At 42.2% G+C, this 24,524-nt stretch overlaps 1 protein-coding gene across 1 annotated transcript in view; it reads left to right on the top strand.

The window, feature by feature from the left end:
* Nucleotides 1-17,181, top strand: part of LOC146797518 (inter-alpha-trypsin inhibitor heavy chain H4-like) — a 548,934-nt gene extending 531,753 nt beyond the window's left edge. The window contains exons 24-26 of the mRNA XM_085627617.1: nt 3,926-4,077; nt 12,591-12,693; nt 16,764-17,181. Coding sequence (XP_085483743.1) covers nt 3,926-4,077; nt 12,591-12,693; nt 16,764-16,845 — 337 coding nt within the window. The 3' untranslated portion in view covers nt 16,846-17,181. The remainder of the gene's footprint in view (nt 1-3,925; nt 4,078-12,590; nt 12,694-16,763) is intronic.
* The last annotated feature ends 7,343 nt before the right edge of the window (nt 17,182-24,524 follow it).

Raw genomic sequence — 24,524 nt, 5'->3', positions numbered from 1 at the left:
TTTAGATACTGTGGCGGTATCAGCAGTTTATCCGCTGCCAGTATATTGTCTTCTGTGCCCCACAAGTGATAAAATAACCAACAAAATAACCGTCAACTAACTCATCCCAGCTGTCCAAATGTATCTACAGTATCGCACATCATAAGATTCAAGAAAATTGCACAAAGCAACGCACCCAGCGTTATTATCTATTGAAAAAAGTTCAGGACTTCCTTAATGCAAATATGTGAAAACATCCTGCAAATCTCAAATGGGACTAAGTGTTCACCATAAAAGGCAGAAGAGTGGGCTGCATGATAGTGGCTGCCTGGAAATCTCAAGGGCAGCAGGTGGGGGTTCTGTTGGGTCACATCTGCAAACGACAAGACAGCGTGGGTCAACGCTTCACTGTGCAGATGGGAAAGCCTTGAGTGGGCCCAGGGAATTTGACCTGAGTGGGGGTTGTTCCAAGAGTGTAGCAGCAGAGATTATCACTCTATATGAATGTACAGTTATTACAGTTGTTGGAGCGGGACTGGCGAGATAGAGGCAGCATGTAAACGGAAGATTTGGGTCACAACTGCGATCTTCAAGTCGGCGTGTTTAAGTTTCTAGACCCGTTGAGTTGCATGAATATTTGTTAAATATACCCCAAAGTCTTTAGGATACTTATGCCTTACATACATTTGCTTCTCAAATGTTTCCATCATTAACTGAATAAAGAAAGAAATTAAGAATGAAAGGAGAGGAGAGGAGAAGAGAGGAAAAAGAAATAAAGAAAAGAGATGATGACAGATATGCTACATGCATGAGGATGCTGCATGCTGGTTTGAAAAACAATTCCGTGGACAATAAATAACACAATCATTTTGTCTTGTACCTCTGCAAATTCTGACACCAGCGTTCACAAAATCAGTGTCAGGTTTAGCAAAAAAAAAACAACAGGTGTCCCACCTGTGACCTCTGGCAACCCTTAAAGACATCCATGCTCTGGAGGTTTATCAATAGCGGCAGCCCATCCACCATAGAGCCACCAACTTTCATGCATCAGGGCATCCGCCCACTTTAGGGAGGACCTCCTGAATCAGATTTTTTCTGCTTGGATATGCCATGCGGGGCATGGTAGACAGGGACAGAAAAACCCTATGATAGAAAGTGGTTTCTTAAACATCAACAGCTTAGAGAAGTCATCAAACATAATCCCTCACTTTTGACTGTCAATATGAAGTGTAATAAGAGAGCTAATGTCAGAAATACATTGCAAATGCAGTGAAACCAATATGGCTAAGCAAAATGAGAGAGAGGATGATGTCCAAACCTTCAGGGGTTTTATGACAAATTTAGTTCAGGTTACATATCAAATCAATCAGCAAAATTGGTAGAAAAATATGGTAAGAACTTATATATTTAACTCTTCATACAGTCTAAATGTATATATAATTGAAAGGAAAATGCAAAACAGAATAACACACAGCAAACAAAATGTGAGCCAAGTAGGTTCCATAAAAACGTCTCTATTCTAAATAAAGTATCAAACGTAATAAGGGGAAATTCTATGAGGAAGGTGTCAGCATCTGATGAACCAGATTTAACATTCAATGGAAAGAGTCTGGTCTGAGTATTCAAACATTAGCCTTAACTCTCTGGGAAGGGGAAACCTAAAGGGCATACAATTAAAGAATGAAATAAGCTTCCAGAAGGGTTCTCCTTATCATCTAGTACTCTAGTTCCAATCCCTAGTTTCCCAGTTTCCCAGTTTCCATCAAATAAGACCTTGGATGTAACATTAGCCTGGTCTCTCTGGTACAGGATGGTATCTCCCACTGTCTCAATCTCGATATCCAAAGTCAACATTTAATTAAAGGATCAGTGGGGTCTACTATCTAATACAATGGAGAATTAGCCTATTTTAAGCTAACAAGGACATAGAAAAGACCCCTGCAAATAGAGGGAAAACAATACACTTGAAAAACATTTTATAAAATGTAACAGGTGCACTGATCCTGGTTGCAGATTAGGCCAACATTAGATGTAAACAGATTCTAAGTGAATATAGTTAGCAGAAGTTATAATATCAAATTACATTTTAAAGAAAGCCTACATTCCTTTCATGGTGATTACATTTAATATAATTCAGCTCAATATGCAAGTGGCTCTCATAAAGAGGAGTATAGAGCCACTTACTACAAACAATTCAAAAAACGCACATATTTGATACAGTTTAACACATGTTCAGCATATACGTTAGATATGAAATGGGGGGGGGGGGTAGTTCATCATGCGGCTCCACCTATGTGCTCTGAGAAAGCTCACTACAAATCAAGTTCTTTGTTTTTTCAGGCCACTTGTGTTGGGGGCTTATGTCTGAGAATCAAAGAAAATGTTGAGGAGGCCCCCAAAACCTTGTGGCAGTCAGCTTTGCTAAAACTGCTTAAATTGCACTAGCAGAACCGCTTTCAACAAAATGCGCCTCACTGACTATGGATGCATAGCCAGCTCTAAATAAAAACTGAGCATACTTTTTATGTGAATGTAATGTTGGGCAAATTCCAATCATCAAAGTCTTCAAGTAATGCTCCGACATGGTAGACTGGCTCAAGTAGAAGGGACACATCCATTAGAACGCAGTCATTGCAACAACCTACCTTTACAACGCAACTGTTACAATGCATGCCATTACAATGCATGTCCCTACAACGCATGCCATTACAACGCATACCATTAAAACGCATGCCATTACAACGCATACCATTAAAACGCATGCCATTATAACAAATTATAAGGTAAGTAATGGAGATTTGTTTAGTTTTAGGGTGGGTATGGGTTTTGGGATGAATGGGAATAGTACATTTTACCCCTTCACTATCCAACACTTGCCCCACTGTTGCACTCACTGGAGTGGGAATAGTAATTGTTAGCCCTACACTATTCAACACTTACCCTACTGTTGCCCTAAAAGTAGTATGCAGTGTAATGGTATGCGTTGTAATGGAATGCGTTGTAATGGTAGTTTTAAAAAATGCGTTGTAATGGCATGCGTTGTAAAATCATGCAATGTAATGGTAGTTGTGATGTAAAGACTGTGTTGTAAAAGCATGCGTTGTAATTGCTTGCATTGTAATGTTATATATTCGAGCAGAAAATGTCCTGTAAGAAATTGGAAGCTACATGTATGCTGCATTCACAAGCACTACACTGGGAACAGTCACTGCTTAATTTTAAAAGGTGCCTAGAAAATACATTGAGAAGCTGTCTTGTTTGTATTTTGTACGTTATGGGGTGCTTCACAAACTATTATCACACAGATGACTGTCCAAGAGTATTTCACATAATGCTCATATTTCGTTTTTTAAACATGCATATTTCATGGAGTGTTGAAAAGTAGAAAACATTCTTAGGACAATTAACCCCACAATATATGTACTCAAGTGCCAAACACCATAGCACCTGCAGATTTCATTTGTGAAGCTGGAGTGATTTTAGAGCCAAACCATCCTTGTAAACTATAGGTTTCATTGCCATGAGTAGAATGCAGAATTTCTATCCAAGTTCCTGGGTCTGAGAGGAGGTATTCTGTGATTATCATAGAAACTGTGATCTATTTCAAAATGTAAAGCTTTAACCATTACCAAAATAGCCCAAACCTCAAAATATAATCTTTCCTTTTGTGAGTTCAATACCACACCTGAGTCATGTACAGATAATTGGTCAATGATGGAGTTCTGGTGGTGCAGACCAGATTGCAAGTACCAACAAAATCTTCAATAAATAACCATATACTAGTAATAGCCTCTATTTTACTACTCACAGTCTGATTCACAACTAGTGAATCATTCATGGAATTATCGATACTAGTCAGTTGGTACAGTTGATCTTTATGATTAATTTCAGTTAGAAGTGTACAATGTTTCTGACCAGTTCCAATGTTTTGATTGTTTGATTCTAGCATGGAGATCTCATTTGTGAAAAGGAGTTTTGTAATTAAAGCAGATGGAAAAGTTACAATTACCCTTTCGTATGTGCGGTCTGGAAAGCACCTCCTTCGATTGCATTTGACAGATGTTCACCATTTCTCAAACGTAGTTACTGGTCTGCTAGGTAAGTGCTACGCATTAGATGTTATGGTTTACTAACTCATATTTTTTGACATGACAAACAACAAACAAGTTTATGTTGAATTGGAGCTGCTCTCCTGCTCTTAAGCAGTACTAACTTTAGATAACTTTAACACCTAATATACTGCAATCTGTTTTGCAAAATGTTCTTCAAAAGCTGCCCTCCATATTTGCTAGCAGGGAGTGAGGAGATATCAGTGGCTATTTCCTACTTAATCTTAGAGATAGAAGAAACATCTCTTTAAGAGTTCTGGTGTCAACCATTTCAGAGCTGTGCAAGACCTCATTATAAGGTGCAAACATCTTGGTTATATCCACTAGTCGTTTAAATACGTGGTTGCCTGAGTTTCAAATGGACCCCATATGTCCCTGTCATTCCCTTAAGGTGCACTGCTAGCAGTTTACTAGACTTCTCTCCTAATGCATTTGTCCTCATTTCACTAGGAGTTTCTCTGCCTTATCAGTAAAGATGGAATTGATTTCTATCTTGGAAGATTTGAACTGTTGTTTTATACTTGTGAAGACTCAGTATAATGATACAATCTCTACCCTCTAACTTCTTGCTGCGATTGTGCAGCCATAAATTCACAGTTGAGAAGGATTTGAGTCCTGAACTATGAGCCCCTCCACATGGCTTCTCCCGCTGTGCACATCATTTTTGCAGACAGAGTGGAGCCTACATTTTCCATCAAATAAATATGGATATGCAAACACAGTATATGTTTATCTCAGGGGTCCCTGCAAGAAGTGGCACCAATGGCCATTTAGTGGGGGATGGCATAGTATTCTAAGGTTTCCAGAACAGCTGAATCAGGGCATATACATAATGAAATTGTTGAGGATGTCGGATAAAGGTAGACCCTGCACCAGAATGTCAATTTCTGATAAGATACCAGTTGGGCAGGATGGGAAGGTATGGTACTTGGTTTGTAGTTGGTAATGTCGCTTGGGAACACCTTGATCAGGAAGCAACATAGCACAAGAGGCTGAGTATGGAGCAAAACCCAGGCTTACGCAATCAGCTTGAAAACAATATGTTATAACATGACAAGTTACATGGCATCAACAGGATTTCCAGGTTCACATGAGGAGGTACCTTCAGTGTCCATATGCCCATAGGAACGGAACCCCTACATGGTAGAGAATATGGCTTTTAGACTCCGCTCATAGGACCATAGGTATGGGATGAGAAGGGAGCGACAGGTTGACAGCATTGTGCAGAAAAGGTGCCATGTTAGAAAGCCACAAATAATGGAAGACAGCATTTGAGTGAGGATTAGTGGCTGCCTGAAGGCAGAACTGGACTTGTCCCTATCCTATAAAATCACCTTGATGATCTGATTCAATCCAGTCCTTCTGAAGAAGTCTAACCTGTTGCACGCCCGTACTATGGAACATGTTCTATGGTAGGATATGTACATAGCATAACGTTCACTGAAGCATTGTGATGCTTTAACACAGTAAATATAACTGCAGACCAAAAAGAGGAGCAGCTAAAAAAAAATAGTTTTTTGAATGTCGAATCTGAGTGAAGAAACACATGTAAGGCGTTCCAAACTATTGCAATGGAGTAACCTGCTCACTAAACTTTAACTCAGTCCCTTAAAAGTTTAAATTTGGTAATTTGGGTCACAGTGTCACAAACATTTTCCTCTTTATGTTTGTGCCATGGGAGAAGTCTGCAGAAAGATGTATAAGATTATCACCCAGCATGGACGGGTCTTTCTTCATTACTGTTTGTTGCATGAGCCACACTTTTTGATGACACATAAGGAAGATGATATTGGGGCAAGGAAGGTGTTTCACACTCTAATCCTGTTGGCCCTTTGGAATTTCAGTGGCATCTGGAAAGGAATTCCCAGCAGTTTTAAAATTAAATCCACCATCAATCAATTAATCAGGGAATTGTAAGCGCGCTACTCACCTATGAGGGTCTCAATGTGCTGAGGGGGGGTCCGCAGATCTGTTTAGCCGAAGAGCCAGGTCTCGAGGGTCTTCCTGAAGGTGTTCAGGGAGGGGGCACATTTGATGTCTGCTGGTAGCTCGTTCTAGGTCTTGGCTGCAATGTGAGAGAAGGATCTTCCGCCTGCTCTGGATCTGTGGATGCGCGGGGTTTTGGCCAGTGCGAGGTTGGAAGATCGGAGGTTTCTTTTAAGTGCGTGGAAGTTGATTCTGTCGTTGAGGTATTTGGGTTCGCTGTTGTGTAGTCATTTGTAGGCGTGAGTGAGGATTTTGAAAGTGACTCTTTTCTCCACGGGGAGCCAGTGAAGACTTCGTAGGTGTTGACTGATGTGTTCGTGTCAGGAGATGCCGAGGATGAGTCTGGCGGCGGTGTTCTGTATTGTATGGAATTTACAAGGTAGGGACTTGTTGATGCCAGCATAGAGTGAATTTCCATAGTCCAGTCTGCTGGTGATGAGTGCGTGGGTGACTGTCTTCCTTGACTCAGGGGGGATCCACTTGAAGGTCTTGCGGAGGATGCTGAAGCAGCTGGAGGTGACGGCGTTGACCTGTCGGTTCATGGTGAGTGATGAGTTGAGTACGATGCCTAGGTTCTTGGCGTGGTCTGAGGGGGTAGGTGGGCTTCCGAGGGCAGTCAGCCGAAAGGTGTTGTCCCATGCAGAAGGGGTGGTACCAAGGATGAGGACTTCTGTCTTCTCGGCATTGAGCTTCAGGCAGCTGTTGGTCATCCAGACTGTGACGTCTTGCATTCGTTTCTGGAAGTTGAGTTTGGCAGAGGTGGGGTTTTTGGTGAGGGACAGGATGAGCTGGGTGTCATCGGCGTAGGATACGATGTTGAGGTGTGTTGTGGTATGATGGCTGCGAAGGGGGCCATGTAGATGTTAAAGAGGGTGGGGCTCAGGGATGAACCCTGTGGAACCCAGAGGAAGGGTGGGAGTCTGATCCTTTGGCTTCTTCGGGTGAGGAGAGATTTAATCCAGTCCAGGGCTGTTCCTTGTATGCCTGCGTCGTGTAGTCTGGCGACTAGTGTGCAGTGGGAGACGATGTCAAAGGCCGCTGATAGGTCGAGTAGGATGAGGGCTGTGGAGGGGCCTTGGTCCAGGAGGGTGCGGATGTCGTCTGTGGCGGCGAGTAGGGCGGTCTCTGTACTGTGGTTGCTTTGTAATCCAGATTGGGATGGGTCAAAGATGGTGTTCTCTTCAATGAATTGTGTCAGTTTCCTGTTGACTGTTTTCTCTGCAACTTTCGCTCCGAAGGGGAGGAGCGAGATGGGCTGATAGTTCTTGCGATCGGTGGGGTCAGCTGTGGGCTTCTTGAACAGTGGTCTGACTTTTGCGCGCATCCAGTCGTCTGGGAAGGTGCCTGTTTTGAAGGTGGTGTTGATGGTGCATTACAGTTCGGGTGCGATGGCGGACGCGGCTCCGTGGTAGATATGAGGGGGGCAGGGGTCGGTGTGAGACCCTGAGTGGATGCTTTTCATCATTGAGGCGGTGTCTTCGGACGTGATTGGAGATGGTGGGCTGGCTGGTGTTTCTGGGGGGCGGGGGGCCGTCTGTGGCACCTGGTGGATGGTCGATGAAGTTGTCGTAGAGGGTTTTGATCTTGAGGTGGAAATAGGTTCCAAGCTTGTCGCAGAGGTCTTGGGATGGGTCAGTGACTTTGCTGCGTTGGTTGGTGAATTCTTGAATGACACTGAAAAGTTCCTTGGAGTTGGTGGAGTTGGCAAGGATTTTGTTCTGGATGAAGTTCCTCTTGGTGGCTTTGATCTGGTTGTGGTAGTCCTTCATGGTGTCTTTGTAGGTGGTGTGGTTTTTGGTTGTCTTGGTGTTTCTCTCGTTCTTCTCCAGGCATCTGCAGGTGCGCCTGGCTTCTTGGAGAGCAGTGGTGAACCAGGTGGCTTTCCTGGGGTGCTGTCTGATGGGGTTGCGTAGTGGGGCAAGCTTGTCTGCGCATTCGGAGATCCAGGTGTGGAGTTCTCTGGCTGCGTCGTTTGCGTCGGGTACCCAGGTGTGGTTGTCTCGGGTGAGGGTGGAGTTAAGTTGCTTGTTCGTAATCTTGCTCCATTTCCATCATTGTGGGGGTGGAACTGATTTGGGTGCCTTGGGTTTGTTGATGGTGAAGTGTACGCAGTGGTGGTCAGTCCATGGTGGTTGCATTGTGTGGCTGAATTGGACGTTGTTTCCTGCCGCGAAGATGGGGTTGAGGGTGTGTCCTGCTCTGTGGGTCAGTGTGTTGACAAGTTGTTTAAGTCCGATGCTGACGAGGTTGTCATGAAGGATAGTGGAGTTGGGGTCGCTGGGGTTGTTGAGGTGGAAGTTCAGGTCGCCAATGAGTATGTAGTTTGTTGAGGCGATGGCGTGGGGTGCGATGAAGTCGGTGATGGCAAAGGGTGCTTGAAGGCCGGGGGTCTGTAGACGAGGGTTCTTCAGAGTGTGGCTTTGGGGGTGGTCTGGATCTGAAAGTGCAGGTTTCGCTGGAGGTGGTAAGGTGGAGGGTGCTCTTGTGGGTGATGGCGAGGCCCCCTCCTGGGTGGTTGGGGCGGTCTTTCCTCTGGATCTTGTATCCGTCTGGGATGGTGGTGCTGATGTCAGGGGCAGAGGTCTCTGTGATATCGGGCGAGAGAGAGTCGAGTAGGTTCCAGATTCCATGGCGTGTTTGTGTATGGGGCGTATGTTGAGGAGAATGCATTTTAGGGTGTCGCCAGTGCTGGCATCGGCGGTGTTGGAGGCCAGTGTGGCAGTGAGGGTCTGGCGGCAGTGGAGGCAGGAGAACTGGCCGTGGGTCGTGTTCGGCAAGGCCTGTTGGCATTCTCTAAGTCTTCCAGGGTTGAGTGCGAGGAGGGTGGTGGTGTCGTAGCGATGGGTAGTAAGAGGTCCAGGGTTCCTGGCGCTGTCCGTGGTTGGGTCGCGGATGGGCGCAGATGGGTTTGCCTTTGGGGCACCTTCGGCACGCCGGCGGTGTGACCGCACAGCAGCCGCCATTAAGTAGGGGAGGTGGGACGGAGGACAGGCTGGGAGGCATGAGCGGAGGAATTCCAGGGGAAATTCCAGTGGGGAGGGGCTGCAGGGGCAGCAGCTGCGAAAGGCGAAAGTAACAGGCAGGCACGAGAAAATAAAAACAGTGGTGGAATTAGAGCAAGACACAGAAAGGCACAATAACAGAGGCACAACAGGGAAAATTTCGGAAAAAAAGCGTCTGAGAACGGTTGCGGTTGTTGCAGGCAGTCTTGTCCCAGTTGGAGCAGGCAGCAGGCGCAGGAGCGGGCAGCAGCCTTGAAGCTCCCAAGGAGGAGGTCGGGGTCTGGAGGCAAGAGACGGCACAGCGGAGCTGCGGGGAGAGAGTGGACCTAGATCATGAACGCAATTGTGTTTTCGCTCTCCACCTTCTCTGCAACTCTGTAAAGGCCGGTGTTGTCACACTTGGCACAGTCTTCCAATAAAGCAACCTTAGAATTTAAAAGTACAGAAATCAGCTCCAACAGGGCACTAGCCAATAGAACTCACTGAGGGGCAGCCATCTTGTAAAAATTTCACTCAGTCTCTGAACAAAGTTTCTTTAAATATGACAGTGACAGAAGAAGCAGCACATGTGAAGAAGATAAAGAATGTTCTTTGTAGTTGTTTAAATTATTTTGGTTACTATTGTCAGTGTGCTAGCTTATCCTAAACTACAGCTCATGAGGCCCACCATCGGAGTGCGTAGTAGTACCTGATACAGATTCTGTTGCACCCTGCCTGGAGTAAGCACTATTTGTATTTCACTGAGTTTGATAGCACATGCTGAAACATTCTTATAAGAAGGACAGACAAAGATTGTAATTTCTAGCTCTATATAAAAAATTAATAGGCAGATTACATGGGTTACGTCACACGTAAATTTAGCAGCAAAGCATACAAATCATAAGTATAGAATATTCAGTATTGTTCGAGTTAACTCTGGCATAGATTTGACCTCTAAAGGTAGGGGAAAAAGTCTACCCAATACAGTAAACCGTATGTCCTTTTATAGGACTATTGACAAAGACATCCATACAATTTACACGAATACATGATTCTCAGGATATTCATGAATGTGGAACGAGTAAGAAGAGACATTTTACTATAAAATACATTAGAATATTTTCTCTCTGTGGTAATACATTGGATCTTAGTCATTCTCACGGTTTATTCAAGCAGTTAAATTGATACTTTCTACAGCAATAGCCTGGGACAGTTGGAATGTCCTTGGTTGGGTATAGTGAAAACAAGGTCTCTGGGAAGATTCTCTGTTGTTCATTAGTGAGAACCCTAGCAATACATTATTTAGAACAAATGGAACAGTAATAGTCATCACGTGGTATCTTGTAATATCAGTGCAGAGAGTATTTCTTTCATGGGATTGTTTAAAAAGATGTGTAAATGAATTTACATTCAGGTGGGTTACATCTTAGGATCATAAATCTCTCAGAAAAGTCATCAATGTAATCATCCATATTTAATCAGTGATGAATAAAACATATTACTCTAAAGAACAGAACAATGAATCATTAAATCATATGCCACAAAATGTAAGCTAAAAACTGATATGATCATTGGAAAATAGGGCAATATGCAAATGAGCACTATAGGTGTCACATTTATGAACTTCTGAAAGTTTAAAAGAGTGTGTGAACAATTCTTCAGATTTCTAGGTGAGCACATTTTTGCACATAAGTGGATAATGGTATGATTATTTTCCTTCAGCATCTTGGAATACACAATCTCCAAGGTTGAACACCTAAGTATCTGCTAACATAAGTGCTACACGCACCAATATTCCTGCAATGGGCAAGGGCAATGTGATCCCATAAAATCCAATCTATAAATTACACTCAGAGGAAATTAAAAACAGTACAACCATGTTCAACTGTGCGCCAAGGGAATTAAACCACTCTTTCTTCTCCCGTGTCTCAGAGGTCCCTGAATAAAACAGAACACAACATTATCTGAAACCTCTTGATCAGGCCCTAGACCCAGATGCTTAAAATACCAATCAAAATGTTTTCGAGCTCTGATGCACCCCACAACATTCACAAATTAATTCCACAGACACTGAGTGAAATGACTGATGGCTGCAAAATAGCTTGATCTAGAGAAGAAGAAGAAATAACATACAATCTAAACTAAAGTAGCTGACCAACCCAAGATGCTCACATAGATTTCCTTCCAAAGTCTGCATAACCGGGAACATGGACAGCTATGGACAGTAACACGATAAAGGGCCTCCATGGATGAACAGTCAAGGCCAACAGAAAAGAATGGCTAAGAATCACGCAAGGAAATAGTATATAGAAACAGGCCACTACTAACAGTAATTCTCACCTGAATTTCAATGCAGCACCCGCCTCAATAAAAAATTCTGTCACTAGAATTCTACCACTGTAACCCAATACCACAACGCACAGGAATCAACCACTTGGCAGTGAGGAAATGAAGAAGTATAACAGAAAAATCTGCAAGAATGACAGAGGATCATCATCAGTAGCTGAAGTATTGAAATCAAGTTGCACCGGAGAACACCCAGGTGCCACCAAGAACAACATATAAGTCCCTCTCAAGCTTTCAGAAGGAACTGGACAGCAAACATACTAGTTATACATATGTCCTCTTAGAGTCACTGTAATATATCTAAACCAAGATGGGAAGTGGCAAGCACCACCTTATTGATGCTTCCACTGTTGTTGATGACCATTCATGTAGGAAATATGACTAACTAATTTCTAATATGACCTCTACTATCAGCAGTCCTGGCCCTTGCAACATGAAGCAGAGAGTAGTGATGTAACTGTGCAAACAGAAATGAAAAAGAGTCTAGTTTTAAACTCAAGGACCTCAAGTACACACCATTCAAAACAGTATAAGCAGTTTCTATATGTGTTAAGCATGGTCTGGGCCAGCAACAGACTGAATGCTGATGGAGAGCCCACTTGATAGGGCATCAGAAATTACTTACATGTATTGTTTAATTTAGAGGGCACGCATATGTGCAGATCTTAGGACAGAGGTTCATCCAAATGGATTGGTACAAGGAAGGGGAACGAGATGATGTGTTGTTGATTGTTTACTCTAAGACCAGCAGATGTTTTGTATTCTGTCTCTGATCAAGGTTACGCTCCAAATTACCCATAATTCACAGGCATTTTCACAGCCATAAAAATTGCTTTTTCCCCAGTTTTTCAAACATAATTTAACATAACATAACAACCTAACATGACTAAATATTATTATCAAAGTTCTTGGGAGGGCATAGCGATTTATTATAAAAAAACAAAATTCATACATATCACATGATAAACCCCCTCAATCTTGCATCTCAATACATTTCATTGAACTGACATTCAGAAGGGTGGCTCTCAACAAACCTTAAAAACTGAGAGCAAAGATTGAATTGATATGCTGTAGGGTGGCTGGATTTTACAATGTGTATTAGTAACCTCACACTTTCATCGTATTCAGAATAATATTGCTTTATTTTAGGAAATCAGATTCAGATAATTCTGTTTTTTTCCTTATCAAGGTCGATTCTACGTTAACACAAGTTTTGTGTCAAGTTTGGGAGAACACCGAATAACGACTGAAAAACTGCTGTCTGTGGATGGGCAAGAAATTAAAGCAACCAAGTAAGAGCACAGGGTTCTAAACAGAGCACATTAAAGAGAGTGTACAACAGTAGCCAAAGGTCCTTTGTCCAGTCAGCACTCAACTATAAACATCAATGTCTGCAGAACAAGTTAAACGGCAATGCCTCCATGATTTATCAGACTGCTTTGACTTTTTAGTAAGGGTAGACTATGAGCTCTCAATCAATGAGTCAACCAATCACTCAGTGTTTGTAAAGCGTGACTACTCACCCATGAGGGTTTCAAGGCATTATTGGGGGGGGAGGGTGCAGCGGTCAGACTAAGTGCTGAGATCATCCGAAGAGCCATCACTTGAGGTCCTTCCGAAATTTTGTCAGCGAGGGTGATTTCCTGAAGAGGAAGGGCAGGGTGTTCCATGTCTTGGAAACAAGGTAGGAGAAGGAGATTCCTCCGGTTCTGGTCTTGCGGATTCGTGGACGGTAGCCAGGGAAAGCTGGACGGAGCATAGGTGTCTGTTGGTTATATGGAATGTGATAAGCTGATTCAGGTATGCAGGTCCAGCATTGTGAAGTGCCATGTATGCATGAGTAAGTCTTTCATTCCTTCATGGAAGTAATTCCTGGAGACTGTGGGTTCTTTGTTGAGGGAGAGGATCAGCTGGGTGTCGTCGGTATAGGAGACGGTGTTGAGCCCGTGGTTCCTGACGATGGCTGCGAAGGGGCCATATAGACATTGAAGAGGGTGGGGCTGAGGGAGTAGCCCTGGGGTACTTCACAGCTGATCTCAGTCAGTTTCGAGAGATACGGTAGGAGTCTAAGCCATTGAGTTCTGCCAGTGAGGAGGGAGCAGATCCAGTTGAGGGCTTTGCCTCGGATACCAGCATCTTGGAGTCTTGCTAGTTTGGGTGGTAGATGGCGTTGCAGGCCTCAAAAAGGTCTAGTAGGGCGAGGGCCGCGGTTTTGAACTGGTCGAGGAGGGAGCGGGTGTCGTCGGTGGCAGTGAGTAGGATGGTCTAGGTCTATTGATTTGGAATTTGGGTTGGTAGATGTCCAGGACGTGGTTGGTTTCGATAATGTTGTCACGCTGGGCATTTATGGCTTTTTCAATGACTTTGGCTGGGAAGGCGAGCAGGGGGAAAGGCCTAAAGTTCTTGAGGTCTGTTGGGTCAGTGGAGGGTTTCTTCAGGAGGGGGTTGATCTCTGCCTGTTTCCAGTCATTGGGGAAGGTGGCGGTCTTGAGGGAGCAGTTGATAGTTTGGCATAGCTCAAGTGTGATGAAAGAGGTGGCTCTGTGGAAAATGTGGTGTGGGCAGGGGTCCGAAGGTACTCCTGAGTGGATGCTTTTCATGATCTTTATGGTGTTGTCCGTGGTGAGTGGGGACCAGCTGTGCAGAGTCGGTCAGGAGGGTCGGCATTGGTTTTGGTGGTTGTTGGCATGGTGGGGTGGTCTTGGTTGTCGAAGATGTTATAGATAGCCTTGATCTTGTGAAAGAAGAAGGTGTGAGTCTGTTGCAGAGGTCCTGAGAGGGTGGGACATCTGTGGCCTCGCTGTTGTGTTTGGCAAACTCCTTGATGATGCTGAAGAGTTCTTTTGCCATTGTGTGCATTGTTGGTCTTGGAGGGCCTTCTTCCTTGTGGTTTTGATGAGGTGGTGGTGTGCACTGGTGGCTGCTTTTGAAGGCGGCATGGGCTTCTGGGGTTTTGTTGTTCTTCCATGTATTCTCAAGCCGTCTACAGGTGTGTCTGGACTCTTGAAGCATGGGGTGAACCTGCTTGCTTTCTTGACGTGTTGTTGCCAGTAGCTTTCTTGAGGGGGACAACGGTGTCTGCTCAGTTTGCGATCTATTGGTGCAGGTTGCCTGCTGTAGTGTTGACGTCTGAGTATGTCAGTGGTGATGTGTCATTGAGGAAGGAGGTGAGTTGATCTTCAGTGACTCTGTTCCAGCTTCTGTGGGGTAAACAGGGAGTCCCCAACAAGTTAACAACTTCTTGAGAGTACTTTGATCATTTTAATAAATGGCTGTCAAAGAATATTTTGGGTATGACAGAAAGATGGGACTTGGAACGCATCAAGGTCCAGCATACATGCTCCAAATAATCTAGACAATGTATAATGGGTACGCTGTGAGTGTGGCGCTGCAGGAACAAATGCCCTCACACAACAATCAACTTTTAAGCCCCCCATCCGCGCTTCATCAAACTGCGGACAAAAATATCCCCGGTAAACAGCCCCCATTGAGGGTGCCCGTCAGGCATTGAAGCGCAGGCCCGACGTGGAGCAAAACGCCAAATGATGAAGCATGACACCTATCGAGGTGTGTGAGGACATTTGGTTCTGCAGAGTCACGCTCTCAGTGTACCCTGCAGAACAGTCATTGACCTACATAGACACACGTACTTCAGGAACTGCATTCCCATTATACATTGTTAAGAAAAGTTCAGGCCTGACTCAGGATTTGGTGAACAGAGTAAAGGCAGACAGAATGGGGGAGGACTTAAATGTGCCACCCTGCCTTTACCCTGACTGCCAAATTTTGAGATGTTCGCAAACCCAGCAGACTTCTCTATAGATTGGAACCAAGCACCGTCCTGGTGGTTACTGTCATTATAGGAAACGTTTTACGGACGGCTTCATCAAATATGATGGTAAGCTGTCAAACTTTTCCAAAAGTTTTTCTTTTTGAAAAATAAACTCTCAAAGTAGTAGTTTGTTTTGAAAAATAAAAAACTAATGTCCCCTATACCATTGGAGTTTTCCTCCATGGTTTTGTGATAATGGGGTCATTTTTCGTTTTTTACTGTCCTTTCTTACCAGGGTATACCTGGTGGTGACGAACAATAAAACAAATAGCCATCTGGTCATCCACTCAAAATAGGGCGGATAGCAGGCTGGCTTACCTCTAATGTCCCCCAACTCCCTCAGGCTGTCAGAGGAAGGTTTACACAGATGGAGTAAATGTTACTCCGGCATAAAGATGGCGATCCACCCACCTCTAAATCGGGCTGCCAGACCAAGAGTTTGGTGGAGAAGTGCAAAGGCATACCCTCTCTGCCAAAGTCCAAATTAGCCCCACAGTGCCTGATTACCAGTCCCTGAGAGGGGTATATGGTATTAATTGCAACCAAAAAAATCAAATACCCCTGAGTTCCAGAGTTATCAGTATGGAAATTCCACCTAGCATGTCTTTTGCCCTTTCACATTTCAGCAAATTGAACCTGCTGACATTTAAGAGGAGAACGTTATTGAACCAGGTAGTTATTGGGACAGTAAACTACCCTCCACTTGGAATTGTGATCCCTGCGCAAGCATCTGTTTGTGCTGGGATCGCAACTTCTCGTCCCACTTGTCACGGCCTAAGTATCTGTGTTTAATTCTATACATCCAAAGTGAACTGAATATATATTGTTAAATAAGATAACCTGAAATGTCCAAAGCAGACAAAACCAAACAATATCTGTTAATCTAATATCTAGCTTGTGGAGAAATGCGCCCTGGCAAATTTGTAGAGGACCATCTCCTATTTAACATTAAGAAGTCATTTTATATTCATAAATATTTGGGCCTCCTCAGCTAGTTATGTGTTTGGACATTTTCAACCTTTTCTGTCCCAGCCTCCATACCATTCATACTTTGCCCCATTTTGTTTATTAAGGCTGAGCCTAGTTTATTCTCCTCCCTATCTATGTAGTACTTTTTAGTCATTAAACTGGTATTCTATCCGTGTAGTTCTTGTCTCTCTGTATAGTACTGTTTATTTAACCTTGTGCTGGCAAGTATTTCACTTTGTTTTGATTTGTTTTCTTAACATTTTCTTCCTTTGCTTGTAACTATTTTCTGCTTCACAGAAGAGTGAAGTGTTTAGTGATGATCATATTGCTTCACATCTGCATGTTTTAATGGAAGTCCCATGTGTGCTTTACATTCTATCATTGTAATTAAACTGTACTATTAGCAGTTCCCATTTAAATATTTTTATGGAAGTAATACATTACATGGTATTTCTATGATAATTAAAAAACATATAACCACATAAAGGTTTAAATAAAAGTAAATCACAGCTTAAAGTAATATTATTAGAGGAAAACTGATTTTCCCACTGTCTTTTTCAGGACTACGAAAAAGAACTACAAGACAAATGCAATTCCAGCAGATCCCATTTCTTGCTGGACTGTGGATGTGCAGCAAAGCTAAAGAATAACGTTGCCAGGGCAAAGAACCGCAGTCAGTTGCTTTAGAAAGCCTTTTCTGTGTTGTCATCCAGTGTCCCTTTTAAAGTGTGTTAGTATGACACAAACTAGAACACATATATATATTCAGAATGCCTTATTGCCACATTGCTGCATATATAAATAGAAGTCATATTTGGCTCTAAATGAAACTAAACCTGTTACATGAAATGTACTTTTATTCAAGGCGCTATAGAAATTCTTGAAATAAATAAATCATCCAATAAATGATATGTCCTTGGCCTCCTACGTTCTGTAATGTTTTGGGGAACTTCAAAATAAACATATCTACTACAAATCACTTAGTGCCTGAGAAAGTTTTTTTTTAGGCCATGATCAGTTAAACTATTGCGCAGTATCAATGACACATTTGCAGAAAGTCTATACCAAGATATTAAAACCCTGAAGTTCATAAGTGCAAAATTAAATTACTAGAAATACATATTGTGATCTAGATATTTTGATATAAATCTATAAAATAACACGAGTGCATGTCTCTTATATTTCTCTTACATCTTCTTATTTATTTTAATAAAACATATTGGATTTCGTTTGTTTCTTTACTTTGTCACTGAAGTCATAGCACAAAACCATTGACAACGCCAGTATGAATACTACTGTCCAAGAATATAATTCCTTCCTCGCTATTAATTTATCAAGATCTAGTTGACCTCTTTTATGTTTTTCAAATAATCTTAATATCTAAATTATTACCCTTCTGATAGTGATAGGCGAAGCATCTTCGATTTTGAACATGGCACTGGTATTTCTGACTCTGACATTGTAGGAACTTTTCTAGCAATGTATTTTGTGATCATATTATAGATCCGCGAACATAGAGGTAGGCAGATATAGTTTTATGTATTGGGCTAAGTTATTGGGCTGCACTATGGTATCTCGGGTTCCACTCCCAGTTGTGACTAACTCCCCTTTCCCATGCATGTGGTGACTCTTACACCCCTCTCCCAATTGCGCCTTCTTGTCTGTGGTGACTCTCAAGCCACCCGCTTATGTCTCCTCTCCTCACTTGTGGTCACAATGATGCTCATTCCTCTTCTGGTGACGCTGACCCTTCTCCTGTAGTGTCCATGGCTCCACTTCCATTCCCTGCTTTTACTTGCTGTTATTTGTCACACACCCATCTGCAGTGTTTCTTATTCAAGTTTGCTCATATTTGGGCTATAATAATTCTCAAAATGTGTGAATCTGAGTGATTTTGATAGAGCTGTAAGAGGGATTCTGTTAGAACTGTCATCCTTAGGGTGGTCTTTCCCCCAACCTTTGGACGTTTGCCTCTCAGTTTTGCTGATTCGTTTTGTTGGCTTCGGGATTCTGAGCACTTTCAAACTGCTAACCAATGCTAAAGTGCATGTGCTTCTCTCCTAAACATGGTGCCATTTGTGTATACCTGATTGGCATATTTGTTGTACTAGTAAATCCCCTGTAAAGTGGTATACCATATACTCATGGCCTGTACTGCAAATGCTACTAGTGGGCTGCAGCATTGCTTGTGCCACCCACAGAAGTGGCCTTTCAAATCTGTGTCAGGCCTGCTGCTGCAGTGCCTGTGAGCAGTGTACATCCACGTAGATATTTAAAGATACTTGCCAAGCCTTATGTTATGTTACCTAATAAAGATTTGTAAAGCACTTAGATACCCCCAAAGGGGCCTCTTGGAGCTAGTTACAGGTGAGACATGGCAGGAGTAAGGTAGAGAACACTAGCCTAGCTGGAGAACAGCCATGATTTCAGCTCTGGAATTCTAAGGATCTTGAATTTTCCTAATGTTAGGTGGTAAAGAGTTTCATAGGGTCTGGACTAAGACAAGAAAGGAACAGCCTCCCATTCTGACTCAGCGGGGGATATAGGCCAGGTTCAAATCAGAAAAAGCAAAGTGCTCTAGAGGGCATGTAGAAATGCATCAGAGTAGCCAGACTGGGAGCTCCTTGCTTATATAAAATTATGTGAGAGGTGCATAGGGCTTTGAATTTAGTGCATTTTCCGATAGGTAGCCAGTGCAGCTTGACAAGAAGATGGGAGGTGGTAATGAATTTAGGGAGGGGTAAAAAGAAGGCTTGCAGCGGCGGCGTTTTAAATGACCTGCAAGTGATTCAGAACTGATTTTTATAATCCCAGTTAGAGGATGTTGCTGTAATCAAGTTGCGAGATGACCATGGCTTGCACAATTAGTTGGTGTATTGGCAGGGCAAAGGGAACCAGAATTAGGTTTAAGGGTCCTAAGGATGCCAAAACAGTGACTGGTTAGCATTTTGACTTGGGTTTCACAGGACAAATAATTATCCATATATATCCCAAGGTTTTTCATCACTGCTCTAGGCTCCGGGGGAGCCCAATATTGTCGGCCACCATTGGTCACTCCAAAGATGGATATGCCTACCCAGCAGGAGGTTCTCTGTTTCATTGGTGTTTTAAGCAGTTATTGTGCATCCATACAGCGACTACTGTTGACAAGAAGCTGAGCAACTGACTGTCATCAGCATACAACACTAGTGAGATTCCAAAAGATTTCACTACCTCATCCAGTGGTCTGACATAAATGTTAAAAAGGGCTAAGCACCAAACTCTGAGGGGCAGCGTGTTCCAGTGCTCTAAGGGATGATGCAAAAGGGGTGTAATCACTTGAAACGCCCGCTGTTTTAGGAACTAGGCAAACCAGGACAGAGCTTCACCCTGTACTCCCAATTCAGAAAGGTGTTATAGTAGAATTGAATGGGAGACAGTGGTGAAACACCCCCTCCTCTTTTATTACCTTTGTCTCAGATTGCCTTTGTGAATCGGACCCTCTGAGAGGGAAGAATTGGACTGAATATAATGAGGATTATTAGTAATCAATCTGTGTTGTTATGTAAGTGCTTTCAAAATCTATTGAGCTGAACATTCTTTTTGCTGTGGGTGCTTCTCTTGTCAAATGGCGAACAGATAGGTGGTGTGTGTTTTTAGGAGTTCAACAGCATGGGAATAAATAATGAAACTATTGGACATACTGAGCTCCTTTCTTTTCTGACCCCTAATGCTGTTAGTTGTCACTGTGGTCAAGAAGATAAAAGAAACGGCCTGGAGGCAAACAAACCAGCGGAAGAAGGTGATAACTAAACATTGCACATCAACAACTGTAAATAGAAAGCACATGACATAATTTGCCAATCGGAGAAATAATGAAGGCGTAGTGGGTCTTTGTGGGATGTACTTGGCACAAATTCAATCAACCTTACCACTGCAATAAACTTTAATTGTTACATCCTATTTTTTTGTTCTGATTATTGATGTTCAAATTAGAGTTTTTGTGTCTTTAGCTTTTGCACCAGAGACTGCATGATTTAGTGATTAAAGGACTACAAAACCATACACTAGAGTGGTGAAAATTCTTTATTTTGAATAATAGATAACAGTAGAGTAAGTAACTTCTAAGATAATTCTACTTATATATTTGTATTAAAATGCATAGTTTTACATGTCTTATAATTGAAAATGTATGATGTCTTAATCTGTATAAAAGTTGACATTAGCTGAGGAGCTGCTACTACTTGAAGTCAATTTTCTGATCAATTTTCAGTAAAGTAAGTGAAAAGATCCTCAGAAAAACAAGTAATTTGATGGATTTTGTATATTTATGCAGGATGTTCATGATTGTTCACAAAAGTTAGTAACGTTTGGTTGGAATTTCTAAAACCCTATCAGAGAAAGGAGGATATAGCGAGAACATTGCAGCTAGTCTTACTTTTTCTGATGAAATACTACATCGAGATTTGATTACGGTACATGGTGGACGATAACAGGGCATCTGCAAAAATAGGGGGATGGGTAAATAGGTTACCTATTTACCTATAAATCAAATAGGTTGATGCACCATCCTCTAGTTTGCTGTTCTGCTTTAAGAGTTGGGGCATTTCAAATCTGCCCTAATACACATTACTTTAGCCTACCACCTTCCAAGGTTCATTGGGCTCTAATTTGTTGAACAGAAATGCAAAGCCAATTCTTAGGTCCAATAATGTTGACCCCCTTCAGGTTATTAAATACAAGAGTATTTGTGCATATTTAACCATTTTAAAGTAACAGAATACACTTGAGGTACACAAACAGAAATACAGTACAACGACATAAAACACAACATAAAAATAACACAACCATAAAACAACCCAAGTCAATACAACATCACTTCTGCAGGATTCCAGCAGTTGTCAGTTTTAAATAGATTACCTGGTTTCCAGAAAACTGTTAGGGGCTGATTAAGAGTTAGATGGTGCGGCGGCAGGACTGCCCCGCTCCCACACCGCCAAACCCGCGTGAGAACCGCCTGCCATAAAATGACTTTTTTAGTCATTGGCGGGCGATTTTTTTTGCGTTCCCACAGCAGTGCCTATAAATAAGGCACCAAAATGGGATCGTCAAAAACAGTTCCAGTACGGCATGGACTGAAAAGTCCATGCTGTGCTGGAACTTCTGTACATGCACACTGGGGGGCACATGTTGCACCCCACTGTGTGCATCCACAGGGCGTGAGACATGAAGGGGCCTTGTAGGGCCCCCTTTGTTTCCTCTCCACCAGGGTGTTCATGGAGGAAGAACCCCCATGAAAACCCTGGCGGAGAGGAAATTCGTAATATGCTTGGCAGGGCCATGGCAGTCCCGCCAAGCATATGGATGCCTCTGGACTGCCGAGCCACCGCCCGGGAACGGCGGTTCCACGACAAAGTCAGTGGTCCCAGGGTGGCACAATCAATAGGGTTGTAATGTGGTGGTCGTAAGACTGCCAACGCCGCCCCACCACGAGTCTGGAGGTCTGAGCACTGCCACACTCGTAATTAGGTCCTATGTCGAATCGTACATTTATAATGCATTCAATTGGTGATATTTTCCCATTGGTGGAGTGTTCTCATATATACAACCACTCTTTTTTGTTGGTGATTGCATAATTATGGTATATTTTCTCAAATAGCACCAAGAACTTTTTTATAGTTGCTATTTTGATTTAGAATTTTATATAATTTTTGAGCCTCATGGTTTTGTAGAGAGGGTTTCTTAACTAGAGGTATGATTTCCAAGGGTTGTAATTTCTTTTGTCTACACGTTCAGCTTTGATTTTAAGAAGTTAAAGAAGTATAGATTGGATAAAAAAAGTACTGCTTCAACAGCTGAAGAGTTGGAACAAGGACAGTACTGAACACATAGCAACTTCAAGCAGCAGCATAACCGAGCCACACCGCTTGAATGCAGGCAAAAACAATTCGCTATTGACAGCGCCAGGATGATTGTATCTTAATCTTCTGGTGTAATCATTAAACAACCCCCACCACTAGCCGGTAAACAGAGTTTAAAAGGAGAGATAATTTACATCAATTCATCTTTATCAACAAATTAATTTTACTTTTAATGTAGTCAATACAAGATTTTTTAGTGAGCTAAAGGCTTTTATTCATAATTTAGTAAGTTCTAAGTATTTTATTCAGAAACTATTAGTCTTTAGCCATCATTGTTACAAATTCAGTAATTACAGTACAATTTTAGTGGAGATCACAAATAATAAAGAAATAATAAAGCATGCGTGGTCCATGAAGGAGTTACCTAAGAAAAATGTACGTTTTGGTTGGCAAAGAGTCAGAAAAGGGTGTCAGTTCAGAAACCCAATAAAGAGCTCTGGTGAGTGAATAGTTTCATAAGCTTAAAGCTTTTGCATTTTAAATCAAAGAAATATCAAATGAAAATGTGTAAATGGAAATCACCCCTGAAAAGAGACAACCCTAAGGACCTTAAGTAAATTTAAAGTGCTCTCCCTATCAAAAGCCAGAGAGTTGGGAGAAAATGTCTCTACCTCCCTTAGGAACACACACTAATATTTTTTCAAAAGAATATGAATAGCAACAAATAGCACATTCCCTGTTTCCAATATCCAATAGGAGAAGAGAAACTTGTGGGAGTAGGTAAACTCCTTAGTTTATCACGTCTTCTAAAAGGACCACAGAAAATCAGTCCTTCAAAAGATACTTTCTCCACATCCTGCGGTTCAGTCAGTTTTGCCCATGAGTCATAATTCCTGCGATCTCTTCTCCCCCCAGTGAGAACCTCAATACGAGTTGTCTAACATAAAACAAATGCCTATTCATCTGCATCAAAAGAGAAAAACATCTTGTGCAAAACAACAATTAAATGTGAAATAAGTAATTTAAGTGCTAATATATAATTTTCGGTTAATAAGGCATCAACAGTTAAGCTAACTTAAGTCAATGCATTATATGATTATGTGTATGTTTCCGACATCTAAGTATGACTACTGACTACAAAATATTCATTTATTATATGTGTCTTATTTTGCATAAACGTTTGCACTTTTCAGTTAAATGTGTTTCAATGTAAAAAAATGCAGGATTTCACTCCATCACTACGACTGTAATGTAGTAGTAATACAATCAACAATAGTACCAACAGAAACAGGCCTGAGGATCCATTTCTCTGAGATCATTCCCATAAAAACATTATCATAGCAGACTTAAAGGAAAAAGAGTGGGAGAAGATGTAAAAGAGCCCAATAAACAGAAGATAGGGCTAAAGAGGATGGAATCAGACCCACCCCATTCCAGACTCACCAGTCAAGGCAAACAGTCAAGCTTAAACTTAGACCTGATTCTACAGTGCTTAAACCTACTCCATGACCTAACTCAAAGCACACAAACAAGTACAGACCTTTTTCAATTTGAACAAGTAGGAATATTAAGCACCTATACAACAGAATAGAAGAGGCAGAATCAAGGAGCAGTAGAGTAGAAAATGTGAGCAATGTCCAACAGAACAAACAAGACTCTATGACTAAAAAGAATACAATGATAGAAAGAGACAATAAAGATTGGGCAACCTCTGGATTTTTTGACTTCTTGAGAACATGTAGAAGGATGCAAAATCCTTTGCTGACCTCATAGAAACATGAATTCTGCCAAAAGGAGTTTAAGATAGATATAGCTCACATGGTCTCTTCTGAGCCCTAACACCATTCCAAATATCCAAGACTAAGGTTCCTCAAGTCGTTTGGAAACCCACATACAGAATAGATCTTAGAATAAACGAGAATACTCAGGACAACAGACTGAATGAAGCAAAATAGGCATATTTAAAGACTATGCAAAAGAGACCATCCTATGTAGAAAAGGCTTCCTCAACCTCAGAGACATACTAAGGTTAATGAACATACACTCCTCCATTATTGACCCACCAGAATGAAAATGACGCACGGAGAGAAGGCAATCATAGACAATCACTGTCCAGAGCAGTGCATTTGGGGGGATGTAAGTTATAGGTAGCTCAGTTAACTATAAATGCTGAATTTCTATGGTTTTGTATGAGTGAAATCTGAGCCTAACTATAACGTCCCTGTAACCTTTGTTTTTTTCGGTGAATTTCTAAGGTATTTCAAAGTCTATTTCTTAACTATATCGTCCCTGTAACCTTTGATTTTTTAAGTCAATTTCTATGGTTTTTTAACTAGTAGTAACCTTTGCAGAGTGGTGGAGGAAGGGGGCGGGGCCTCTCACCAGCAGTCAGGAATCCCTCTGTGTCGCACTTACTGGAGGCAACAGGAGGGGTTAGTGGCCCCCAAAGACCCTCAACATCCATGGGGGCCTCACCCCCAAT

This window comes from Triturus cristatus, chromosome 9 (genome assembly GCF_964204655.1).
Source record: "Triturus cristatus chromosome 9, aTriCri1.1, whole genome shotgun sequence".
Taxonomy (NCBI): domain Eukaryota; kingdom Metazoa; phylum Chordata; class Amphibia; order Caudata; family Salamandridae; genus Triturus; species Triturus cristatus.
The sequence above is the reverse complement of the archived record's forward strand: the minus strand, read 5'-3'. Positions and strand labels throughout refer to the sequence as shown.